At 39.3% G+C, this 13,664-nt stretch overlaps 1 protein-coding gene across 1 annotated transcript in view; it reads right to left on the bottom strand.

The window, feature by feature from the left end:
* Positions 1-13,368, bottom strand: part of LOC149323925 (beta-hexosaminidase subunit beta-like) — a 31,183-nt gene extending 17,815 nt beyond the window's left edge. Inside the window, exons 1-4 of the mRNA XM_089494225.1 lie at positions 13,118-13,368; positions 6,016-6,164; positions 1,594-1,659; positions 366-412 (exon numbers count right to left, since the gene is read on the bottom strand). Of these exons, the coding sequence (XP_089350351.1) occupies positions 366-412; positions 1,594-1,659; positions 6,016-6,164; positions 13,118-13,344 (489 nt within the window). The 5' untranslated portion in view covers positions 13,345-13,368. The remainder of the gene's footprint in view (positions 1-365; positions 413-1,593; positions 1,660-6,015; positions 6,165-13,117) is intronic.
* Between the last annotated feature and the right edge of the window lie 296 nt (positions 13,369-13,664).

The raw sequence follows: 13,664 nt of genomic DNA, 5'->3' as shown, positions 1-13,664 counted from the left end.
AATCTACAGATTGCTCAATAGACAGCCAAACTTGCAGAACGTGATAAAACATTTTTTAAAAGAGAGAGATTTCAAAGCAAGGGTATGGTGTGGTCTATACATTGGTAAAGCTTTTATGTCTCAGCAGGAATGCATCATTCACATTTGAGTCAATATCATGAGGAACACAATTATGCACATCTGTCATTCTGCAATTTCCTCTCAGTCTTTGAAGCACAGCATGTTCTGCAGCACAGAACACATTCTATACAATATACAACACAAAACAGACATGCCTGAAATCATTAACAGCAATGAGTAAGTCCAAATCAGAAGATAAATCTTAAAAAGTAGTGGTAGTCTACTGTATAATAAGAAATACTCACACTTCCATAATCATCTTCATATACTAACTGGCTGAATGTTTCCAAACCTGGAAGTCAAATAATAATAATAATAATAATAATAATAATAATAATAATAATAATAGGATTTATTTATATACCGCCCAATCACTGGGAATCCGAGTGGTTTACAACAGAGGGGATAATAGATGGTTCCCTGCCCTCAGGCTTACAATCTAAAAGACAAGACACAAAAGGAGAAGGGAATGGTGAGGGGGGGAGGGGATCAGGTCCAGCATTCTTCTCTCCCTCTGAGGCCTGGACCAAGGCAGATGGACCGGAGGGAGGGCTCTTCTTCTTCAGACTAGCCCTGATGGAGCTGGGCCAGCCTATTCTCTCCGTCACCGGCCAAAAGATGACAGTTATGGAGGGAAGGTGCTCTATCTTCAGGCTAGCCCTGATGGAGCTGGGCCAGCCTATTCTCTCCCTCAGAGGCCGAAAGATGACAGTTATGGAGGGAGGGCGCTCTATCTTCAGGCTAGCCCTGATGGCGCTGGGCCAGCCTATTCTCTCCCTCACAGGCCGAAAGATGACAGTTATGGAGGGAGGGTGCTCTATCTAACTGATAGTTATCACTGATGTCATGTAAAAACTACTTTGGACATTTGAAGGAAACAATAACTAAAGAAGCACATCCCAAATTCATCTAAAGGAGAGTAGTGGTGCTGAGATATTTATTTGGCATATGTTTCTCTCCTTATGCTTGGACAGAATGTAAATCTGTGCACTTCTGTCTGCTTTAGATAAGGATAGAGTAAGGAAGCTGGTCATCTATACTTCCTCTGGCACCACTTCCTCTTAATGTCAGGAGAGGCTAAAAAATCAGTCATAAATTATTATCACCTAATTGCACTATTACAACAATGCAGTGATGAATCACATAATTAAACGTTGGGGTTTGTTTTTCAAGCTAGACAGGATTTGTGTGTGTTTCATACTGAACATGCACCATCACAAACAAATAATGTCAACCTGCTTTCAGGCATGAGCTACAACTATTGGTGTTCTTCTATGCTCATGTTGAAAAATTAACTATCACACATTAAAAACACATACCTTCAGGGATAGGGACTGTATTCATTCAAATGCCACCTCCTGGGGAATAAAGGTGCATAGGAAGCTGCTGCTGACTTTCTATTGGATATTATAGGAAAAAGGAGTCGGAACACAAGTTTTTAATAAATGTGGCACCTATTATCTTATGACTCACCTCTCAATGCTCCCCAGACTTTGTTAGCCTTCAATACAGCTGTAGGTCCTGATACTTGGATTTGATCTTTAAGGAAAAGTGACAATATTAAATTAGCTTTCAGTAAAAATAATTCTGAAATCATTATATTGCTTTTAGGATAATAATTCCAAATATTTTGGCTGCAATTCTGCATACTGGCTGATTGAATCAACTTGAAGTTAATGTTATCAGACTACAGCCATGGTAACAATGAGATTTCTGTGACTTCTGGGTTCTATTTTTAAACAACAGTGACCTTGTGCGATTAAAAAGGAGAACAGAAAGGGGGAGGAAAAAAAAAAGGAGAGGTATAACAAACATAGCAGCCCCTTTAAGATTAACTGGTTTTTATTTTTGCATGAGCTTTTGTAGGTATCAGACCACTTCAGGAGCACTAGAAAGTGATATTAAAGCCTCAGATTATAAAGCATACAGTTGTGGGAGTGGGATATAAAATTATAAATATGCTTTATAACCCTGAGGCTTTAATATCATGGTGTACTGCAACTAAAAAAGGGGACTGATATCATGCAAAAATAAAAACCAGCTAGTCTTAAAGGTGCTGCTATATCCCCCTCTGCTCTCCACTTTCACCTTTTTTATGTTGCAAGACACTAACATGGCTCGTTGAAAACTACTATTGCAATTAAGAAAAGCAAAAGATTCCACTTGATCGTCTTCATAGAGCTGTAACTTTTACCCTCAATACTCAGGGTCCAAAATCCATTGTCAAGCAGTATTAGGTCCAACTAGAATTCTATAATAAATTGAATTCTTCAATAATACAATTCTGCATTCCACTCTAAATGTCTAGTAATGTCCACTTACCAGTGATTGATCAAGCCTGCCATCTTCATCTTGGGACAGAATTTAATCACAGGCCATGTAGCTTAAAATATCTAGCCACATTTCAGCCTTCTTCCTGACCCCTATTTTTTAACAATCTAGCCTGATGAAGCATACTGGAGAACATAAAAACGTGCACAATATTTTGCAATTGTAGTTTGTACCAATAAAGGCATTGCCTGCTTGCGAATTTTGAATTTTATTCTATTCTAATTCATCAATATCACTACCTTATTTTTTTTTTTAATTATTCCTTCAGAGGCCAACTCTCAGAGGTTGTCTGAGCAGAATCAGGGTGAGAAGCACTGGGGTCCCTCTCTACATTTCACTCAGACACACATTCATTACATCTTCCAATACCTACACAGACACTTAAACTTAGTAACACCATAAGGAGGGGGAAGGGGAGGGAGGACAGAAGAAAAGAAGGAAGGGCCAAACTCACCTTCTTCCCCACTATTCCCGCCTATTCAGCTGATATGTAGAGAATAGCTAACTGAAAGGGGAAACGGGGTGGTACTGAAGATAAAAGTTAAATTTTATCTGAAGCCTAGTTCCCTTCACCCACTATTAAGCTGGTCTCTGCCAATGAGATGAACAGTATAGAGAAGACTCTATCTATCTGGAGATGCACTTTTAGAATGCTCTCCCTACCTAGGCAAGAAAGATTTTCATAGACTCTATCAGAGATTTCATGAGCCACGGAAAAAGGACCAAGGGCTATCTGCAGCCTATGGGCCACAAATTGCTCACTACAGCTGCAAACAGACTCTCAGCAATAGAGATTTTTCTGAGTCAGAGCTGCATAATGTGAAGCTATCAGTCAACTGGTTGAGTTCCTCTTTTTTAACGTTTATAGGCCCAACGGACAATAAAAAATTATCAGCTTCCTTAACAGAGCTGCCAGATAAGGCTAAAAGTTTTGTGGTCCTGCTGTAAGCAGTCTCTTATCATTAGTAACATTGCTCAACAAAATGCTATCATTTTAGAGAAAAAGCTGTCACTCCTTTCTTGTTTCCGAGACTTTCATATATCATCAGATTCACACATACTTTGTTTTGTCTGTAAACCTAGTAATCTGAATAACAAGCGAAATCTTATTTCCCCACCTCCTTAGAAGACAGCTAGTGTTCAAGATAATCAATCCACAGAGACTGCCCATTATTAGATTCAATATAATTGACAGGTCACAGGAAAGCTGTGTTCTCTTTATTTCTGACATTTTCAGGTAAGTATGGATCCCTATGCAGTTAAAATAATACCATCCCTGGGCAAGGAGAACAGATTTTGCAGATGTACAAACATTTTTCAGACAAAAAAAAGACAATTGTAGAGCACTTAATGTACTTAGTGTCCATGCAATACTGATTGATCACTTGAGAGAAATGTTGGGAAACTAGTGGAAAAGCTAAAAGACTGGAACATCCTGGTAAACACCATGACAGACAGACTGACCAACCAATAAACTGACTGGAATGGTGGATAGAAACATTCTGAGCTGCAACATTCTGTTTCTAGTCCTACTTGTCTTGATCTACACTTCTAGTTATCTGAGTGTACCAGATTTCTTTCAAGTTTTAGAAATCAACATTCAGCTTGATTACACAGGATTACTGCAACACTGACAAGAGTCAAGCATTACACAATTTATCCAGCTTATCAGGAATGCAAACTTTGCCTACAATGTCTTATTCCAATTTACTTTGCATATAAACATTCACCAAATACAGCCCGAGCTCAGCCAAGTTATTTTCTTCAGCTGTTCACCAAATAAACTGTTAAAGCCCAGAGCTCAGAAAAATACGCAGTTTCGAGGTTGGGAGATTTACAGTTAGGGACCTGTTCCACAATGGGACAACTATCACAATGGAGCAACTAATCTGTGCTCTGGGTCCTGGTCATCAGAACTGGTATCAAATAATACAGATACAATTATTTTTAAAGAAACTGCTTCAAATACGGGAATATCCTTGCTCACTTAGTTCTTTTGAAAACATGTGTGTCTCTCTGGCTATATATTCTAAAGGCCAAATAGCATGCATATATAATTGTCTGATAGAAGAAACATTTGGGAACTCAACGCTTCATAAGGCAGGATGGGAAGCAGAACTTTCCCTTTCAATTGATAGTAAGACCTGGGAAAATATATGGATTCATTTACCATTTAAAACTAGGTCCATTGCCATTAAAGAGCATACTATCAAGGTCCATCAATGGTACCTCACTCCAGTCAAATTGGCTCATATGTCTACCAATCCTAATCCAAAATGCTGGAGGGGTTGTGAAGGTAGGTGAAACTTTGTACATATGTGGCTGGATTGTCGTTTAGTGCATGAGCATTGGACAGAAATTTTATAACTCATCTCCAAGATCACTAAACAAAATATACAATTATCACCACTCCTGCTCCTGTTCTCCATTTTTATGAATGAAAATAAAGCCCTGCAGCATAAAGAACTTATTAGTTTGCTTCTGGCTGTTGCCAGGCTTGAGATAGCCAAGAATTGGAACACTGGAAAGTTGAATATTGCAGGATGGTGGACTAGACAAACACCCCATTGGGGTTATTTTGAGGGGTTTGACTGGATGGCCCTTGTGGTCGCTTCCAACACTATGATTCTAGATATGATATCTAGACTCTGGGACTTGTGGTTAATGGAGAAAATGGCAGATAATAACAACAGAGCGAGACGCTTACACTCTGGATTGACCTTTCATAAGATTTGGCACCCATTTATTGAATACATCCAGCAAGATTTAGTCTCTAGACATCCCCCAATTTTAGCTAAATTTTTATGGAAATATGTCTTTCAGGATCCCTGAATACACACACCTTTTATCTATAATTTCCAGGGCCTTATCTGGGTTATTGCCTTTATTTATTGTTGTTTTGGTGTACTGTTTGTTGTCATTTTTTGTTCTAGAATGTATAAATAAATTTAAAAACAAACAAACAAACAAAACAGTTAAATACAATGGTTATTTCAGGCAGCTATATATGCGTGGAAAAACAGTGCCCAGTAATATAAACTAACAGCTATCCCTTATTCAGAATGCTTGGGACCAGAAGTGTTTAGGATTTCTAAAAAAAAGTGTTCGATTTTTGAATATTTGAAGATACATAATAAGATATCTTGGAGATGGGACTCATGTCTAAACATGAAAATTATTTATATTTCATATGGCCTGAAGGTAATTTTATACAGAATATTTTTTAATAATGTTGTGCATGAAACAAAGTTTGTGTACTTTGAACCATCAGACAGCAAAGGTGTCACTATCTCAGATACCCCTGTGGACAATTTTGAAGTTTGAAGTATTTTGGATTTCTGGATAAGAGAGACTCAGTCTGTATAAGAAAAGATATCCTCAGGATGCTGTAATGAAAAGAAATTAAAAGAAAGTTGAAGGCGTCCATGGCTGGCATCCACAGATTTTTGTAGGTTTTTCGGGCTATTCTAGAACATGGCCACATAGCCAGAAAAACCCACAAAAATCAATGAAAAGAAAGATGATTTACCAAGGTTATACACCTCCACACTTTTAGATACTCACAAGCTTCATCTGATGCAATGTTAGGGTATGCATCACATTCAGGAACTGCTGAAGTGATAATAACCTGTAGTGAAGACAGCTCTGCTTCAGAAAGAGGTTTCTTATCTTGATTCTGCCATTTGGAATACCCAAATATGTATTCATAATACCTGGAAGTCACAGACAAAGAAATTATGTAATGATGGCTTTTTATAAGTACATTTAGGATCCAAAGGAGCAGGTTAAAATTAAAATGAAAGAGAAGCTGTCTAAACATTAGGAAGAACTTTCTGACAATATGAGATGTTTGACAGTGTAACAGAATATTATTATTATTATTATTAAAGATGGCATTCTTCCATTTTCTTAAGATCTTTAAGTGCAGGCTGGATGGTTATGTATCAATGATGTCTACTACTGACATTCCTGAATGGAAAAGATTTTAAATAAATGACCTTTAAGGCACCTTCCAACTCAATGACTATATGTTAAAATATAGGGAAATTCTCCTGAACATGCTCATCTCTATAGGGTTCTCTTTTCCAGCTCACTTAGATAATCAACTGAAGGACTGAAAAGAACCAAATGACACTGATGTAATTCCAGTGCCAAGTAAAAACATGGCTTTTTATAAAGCTTTTGAAACATAATTAAATTAAGCCAAATCTGTATGTATGCTTTTAAATTGATCTGACTGGCATTAAACTGTCTTTCTAACTGTTAAAATTATTTAATATGCTTTTAGTCTTTTCAAATTATTATTATTGTTTAAAATTGTTTAAACTGATGGTATTGTGCAGCTTGTGAGTCAAATTTGACCTGCTAGACCTTCCCTTTCAGAGATCTCTATTGATGTCCCCACCCACACACACCATCCACAAAGCACTGTCAAATACTTTTTTACCTATTGAGAATACATGAATTGTGCAAAGCTGTCTCCTCAGAAGCTGTAACTTTGAGTACCTATAGGACCTGAAGCAACGTTTCCTGGAAAAGCTGGCTCTGCAGGTTTTTTCCTTGGAAATGGCAAAAGCTACACAGAGCTGGTTTCTTCATGAATTATTACTGTAAGGTAAGCCTCCAGTCTCATGGAGGCTTTCCCCTCATGTTTTCCATTGGGAATGGCTGGAACCAGCTCCTTTCATCAAGACCTAAATATTATCATGTTTGCAATCTTGTTAGGATGGCTCTAAAGACACCACATCTTGGAAGCTAAGGAGGGCAGTCCTCATTAGTACTTGGAAGGGATATAGTCAACAAATATCAGGTGCTGTTGGTTATATTTCAGAGGAAGGAACTGACAAAGCTACCTATAAGTATTCCTTGCCTAAGAAAACCCTATGGAATTTATGGGGTTGCCTTAGATTGATGGGCAACTTGACAGCCCATACAAGCACATACATACACTGTTCACATCCCATTTTAGCAAATCATCATTCATATTATTATGGTTGGCCAGAATTTTGTATTGCCTTGTTAGTTAAGTACACGAAATACAGTAACCTTTTCAGGCCCCAAACTCTGAAACCTAACATCATTTCTCCTCACCCCAAATTCTGGCAGAATGGACCCCATGTGGGTGATGCCCTGCAAATCAGGTTTGGAGGGGGGCAGTTATAATTGTGGCATGGGGAGAAGGAGATCCATTCTACCAATGTGTATATGTGTGTGTGTGTGTGTGTGGGGGGGGGGGTGTTGATTAACATTTTCATCAAGTCTGGGGGAACTGGGTGTTAGCACACCCTGTGCTGTATTTTGGGGTCCCCATATTTCATATCTCAAATCTGGAGACAGCATGTTTTTGAGAGATCAATGACCTTCCATAAACACTAGGTCAGGTTCCCAGGAGAAAATGAGCATGTCCTGAGGCTTGTGCACATCCAGGTAAAAATAGGCAATCAAATCTAGATGCATGTGCTTTTTCCTTCCCCCAAGTCATCTAATTTCATCTTGCACACTCAAGAAAAGGGTCTCCTTGCACTCAAACAATAAGCCAATGTCCCTATCTACCCACTATTGGGTTCCCAGCCAAACTAGTCTGGTAATCCATTCATCCTGGGCTTATCTTGATCCAATCACTGGCTTTGTCACCCTAAAATTAAAGCCACCAACTAGTCCAGAATCACATTATCTACAAAGGATAAACAGTCTTTGTTACATTACAAGATAGTCCACTGCTTAGGGCTAGATTTAAGGTATAAATATTGGCCCCAAGAACAGTGTCTCTGCACACTAACACTACATATACAGTTGTCCCAGGCTGAACTCCTTGTATGAAACTGTGCTGCACTCAGACCTCCCATCTGAGCCACTCCAGCTTTCTGCAGTCTACTCTTTGGACAGGTAATTATCACCCTCTGCAAAGCCCTCAAACTCCACTATCTTGTTTCCAGATTTCCATTATGGTTAGCTCTGAATGTTGTCTCTGTGTGAATTGCCATTGTCTGTGTGCAATCACATTCTTCGTTTTTCTAAATAAAACTCTCTTAGTTCACCCTAACTTGAGGTCCTCCTCAGTTATTACTGGTCTATACAGGTGGAAACAGTCCCTAAAGGCTACTGAACCTCTTGCAAAAGCTCATTTCTCCAGCGATTGGCTGGTGGGGATCTTCCCCACCTTTTTGGGTAATATGGGCCTGGAGAGGTTATTTAGTTATCTATACTTAACTAAGTAGCTGATACACAATCCTGGTCACTATTATTAGCATCATTAAACTTTATTTATATTCTGCCTTTTTCCCCAAGATAGTACAATCCAACAGTAATATAAGCTTAATCAAAGGTTCTAAACTGATCTAACTGTGTGCTAAACAGGGATCTGAGAACACCACAGACCAGGCAACACTGGAATAGTAGGCTCCACTGACTGTTGTTGTTGTGTGCCTTAAAATAATTAATTTGGAACTTCCTGACAGTAAGGGCTATTTAACAGTGGAACACACTCCCTCGGAGTGTGGTGGAGTCTCCCTCCTTGGAAGTCTTTAAACAGAGGCTGGATGGCCATCTGTTGGGTATGCCTTGATTGAGAGTTCCTGCATGGCAGGGGGTTGGACTGGATGGCCCTTGTGTCTTTCAGCTCTATGATTCTATCATTCTAAGGTGAACTTATCACAGGGTTTCTGGGACTGAGAATGTGTGACTTGCCCAAGATTCCGAGCAAGGAATCGAACCCTGAGCTCCAGTGTCATAGTCCAATGCTCAAACTATTAAACCTCGCAGACTATACAACCCTATTACTGTTTATGATACCAACTTTCCCAACTTTGTGCCCTCCAAATATGTTGGACTACAATTCCTTTCATCCCCAACCAACAGAACCATTCTGGCTAGAGGGTGATGTGGGACTGCAGATATTTGCAGAACACTGGTTTATTTGATTGCTGTCATGGTCAAAGAATGTTGACTTTAAAGATCGTCTCAGCCTATTATGCCAGGATAAATTATTGCGTAATTAACAAGCTCTGAAAACAAGAGGCATTGACTACTTCCTGTTAGTTCCTCGGAGTGCCGGAAAGCCTTCAACATAACAAATTAAAATCACCTTATGAAAACGTATCTTTTCTACATTTTCATTCACAACTGAGAACAAACTCTTAAGCTATTGTGACTAGTGCACTGTACAATATGCATGGAAGAAAGTCAGGGAAGACTCTTGTACCTTTTAAAATCCTATAGACAGATGTGGTGAGTCCAAAATTGTCACCATGTCATGCCACAGGCATGAGAGAAGCTGTTCCTGTTGAACTCATTCACCTACACAACTGCTTCCAATGCTATAGGAGTTTAACCGCCCCCTTTACATCTGAGCACTCAAAGTTAGAAAACTATTATGCCAGATATGATATAGTCTACTCTCAACTCTCAGGTTGCCAACTTTCATTTTTTACAAGTGTGTTCAGTGTTCTTTTGCATTTCCCCCCCTGAAATTTAGCACACAAATCCAGCGAAAGGGCATGACCAGATAAACTTCCCTAGTCTCAAATGCTCCTGATGGGTCAAACCACACATCATCTCATCTTACATTCATGGCCATTGAGAGTTATCGTCCAATCCAACTGGAGGATACTGGGTGATTTACACAGAGGACAAATATATAAGTGGTAATATGCCATAATAAAAGTGCATGAAGCTTCCATGGACTAGATATGAAGAATGATCCAGACCATTGTCTCCATATCATGTCTGAACACATAAGCATCCACCTAGCAAGAAAGAGATGGTGGTCCAAAACACACTGCAGAAATAATTCAGTTTGAGACCACTTTAATTGCCTGGGCTCCATGCTAGGGAATCCTGGGAATTGCAGTTTATTGTGGCACCAGAGCTCTCTGCCAGAGAAGGCTAAATATGTCACAAAACTACAGTTCCTAGAATTCGCTAGCACTGAGCCAGGCCGGTTAAAACTGTATTATTTCTGCAATGTGTTTTGGACCAGGTTCTATGGTCCAACCCAACAAAGCAATCCTTAATGTCAAATCGTTGACACATTTTAAAAAATGTTTAAAATACAGTGGACCCTTGTTATACGCTGGGGTTTAGTTCCAAGATCTCCCGTGTATAACAAAATCCGTGTATTATCAAGTCCCATTGAATATAATGACATAGCAAAATGGTGTCCCTTATAAAAACTGGAAAATCAAGGTTTGATAATTGAAATTTGTACTTTTTTTGAACATTTTCAAACCGTGTATGCTTGAATCCGTGTATAAAAAATCCGTGTATAAGAAGGGTCGACTGTATCTTACACAAAACACACACAATTAAACACAGGAATTACAAATAACTATAATTACACATTTAAATTTAAAAATTACACATGCCTAATATTACAAAGATCTAGACTCACGATTTACACATATCCATTTAAACACAGTAAAATCACAAACAAACAAACAGCAGGCAAAGACTAATTAAACACTTGGTAGAATTCAAAAGGTATAGCCGTGTTAGTCTGTGGAATCCATATGTAGAGAGATCTTGCAGCCCCTTTGAGACTCACTGAAACAAAGAAGTTGGCACAACATGAACTTTCCTAGACTTAAATCTACTTCCTCAGAATTAAACACTTGATTATTCCCCAGAGGCTGGTAGAAATTTATTTACTTAATATCTATCTTTCTCCGACATGGGATCCAAAGGAGCTTACATTAGTTCAACATATATATAAATATATATAAATGATGCTTGAGAAACAAAGGTATGAATGACAAACTGATCTCTGATAGGAGCTCCATAACTAGGGTGCCACCGCTAAGGAATCCCTGCTATGTATGGAAGCTGGGTGAGCCACAAAACTATGAAGCACCATAAGTAATGCTTCCTCTGGAACCACAATGCAAAATTCCATCACAACATTCCTATCAGGTTGTTGTCCAGCATCTGCTTGAATGAAAGAGACCCTTTCACTACCAATGGCAGTCTCTGCCTTGCCATTTCTACCCATTGGTTCTAATCCAGAAAATAAGTCTGTTCCATCTTCTAAGGATGCATCTGTTGTTCTTGTGTTCCTTCAAGTCATTTCTGACTCATGGCAACCCTAAAGTGAAACTATCATGGGGTTTTCTTGGCAAGTTTCTTCGGAGGAGGGTTGGCATTGTCTTCCTCTGATGCTGAGAGAGTGTGACTTGTCCAAGGGTCAGCCAGTGGGTTTCTATGGCCCAGCCAGCATCCAAACCCTGGTCTCCAGAGTCACCATCCAACATCCAAGCTACAACAATATGCTGGTACCCAACACTCTAGAAATACCAGTAATGCTTTTTGACACCACTATAACTACCATGGAAAATCCTACATAATCCTGGTATTTGTAGTTTTTGTGAGGCACCAGCACTCTTTTGCAGAGAAGGCTGGCAAAACTACAAATCGCAGGAGTCCATAGCACAGAGCTACAGCACTTAAAAGTGGTGTCAAACTGCATTATTTTTACAGTGTAGATGCAGCGCAAGGCTGAGGGATCTTTGGCTCTTCTAGAAGCTCTGCTCTACAGCTCCCTTCAGACCCACTAGGAAAGGATGATAAGAGATGTAGTCCAAAACTGAAGAGCCAGCTCAGCCATGGAAACCAACTGGGGTGACCTTGGCCAAGTCACACTCTATCAGACCCTCTGAAGAAACCTGTCAAAACAATAACAACAACAACATGAAAGGGTCGCCATAAGTCGGACATGACCTAAAGGCAGACAACAACAAAGTCCAAAGTTATCAGAAGGGTAAAATACAACAAATGTTCTATGGGGCATCCCTTAAGATATTATCAGCTGTCTCCTCCTCCTCCCCTCTGAGGGAAACTGGGGTCCAAAACACACTGCAGAAACAACCAAGTGAGGCAGGTTTAATTGCCTTGGCTCAGTGCTATGGAATCCTGGGAATTGTAGTTTGTTGTGACACCAGAGCTCTCTCTGACAGAAAAGGCTCAATGTCTCAAGCACTACAGTTCCCAGGGTATATAATAAAACAAGACAAAATATATTATTGTTGTGATTATTATATAATTATATAAAACATATAATAAAATCTATAATACAATTATTTAATAATATATTTAATAATCACACACACACACATATATAATAAAATCTATAATATAATTATATAATATAACATATATATATACAGTATATATATATATATATATATATATGCTAAAATCTATAATATAATTATCTAATAATAATATAATTATATACAATTTGTGTCTAAGTGCACTGTACTGGGGATATTGTATTGTGTCTTGATGTTTATGTGTAATTTTAACAGAAGAAGGGAGGGTTAAGGGAATTAGGGAAATGTTATTATTGTCTGTATACCTGCTTTATTGGACTGTTGTTACCCGCCTAGATCCCAGAAGGGAGAGGCGGGATATAAATATTTTATTATTATTATCATTATTATTATTATTATTTAATGATATAAAATCTATAATATAATTATTTAGCAAAATATAAAATGATATATATACAATAATAAAATGTATAATATATATATATATATAAAATCTACATTTATATAATAATATAATTATATACAATTTATTTATATAAAATCTATAATATAATTATATAACTATATATATAATAATAGTAGTAGTAGTAGTAGTAGTAGTAGTAGCTGTCTGTTTCCTTCACCTGCGGAAGGCGTCCTGCAACAAGGAGCACCTGGGGCCCGCGGAGGAGCCCGGGCCGTGGGCGATCTGGAACCGCTTGGGCCCCAGCTGCAGCCGGGAGGGAGAGAGGGAAACCGAGCGGGGCAGCGGCCAGAGGGAGCCGTAAGGGGAGCTTTCCAAGGCTTCCCCCTGGCTCTGCGATATGGCGGCCAAGGAGAGCCACAGCAGCGCCCCGAGATGATGCTCCATGCCGACCGCCTTCCAACCAGCCGCCCGGCCTCTTACTGAGAGGCGCCAAGGAGGAGGCCTGGCCCTCGCCCTCGCCCTCACTGGAAGAAGGCCCGCCTCCCGCCCCACCGCCCGCCCTCAGGGGAAGGACGCTCCCCTTCCTTGGCCTGGCCAGGGCTCCATGGTCTTCTTATGTACCTTCAAGCCTTACTGCGACCCTGAGGGGAACCCACTACACACAACAAAAACAAGCATTGTGATGGAAGAAGCCCCCAGGAGAGAGGGCCGCCTTCACAATGTCTGTTCTTGCTGCGTGCCTTCAAGAAGTTGTTGTTGTTATA

The sequence above is a fragment of the Sceloporus occidentalis genome, unplaced genomic scaffold (assembly GCF_023333645.1).
Source record: "Sceloporus occidentalis isolate IW3139 unplaced genomic scaffold, rSceOcc1.0.p SCAF_1, whole genome shotgun sequence".
NCBI classification, from domain to species: Eukaryota; Metazoa; Chordata; class Lepidosauria; order Squamata; family Phrynosomatidae; genus Sceloporus; species Sceloporus occidentalis.
This window is presented reverse-complemented; position numbering and strand designations above follow the sequence as displayed.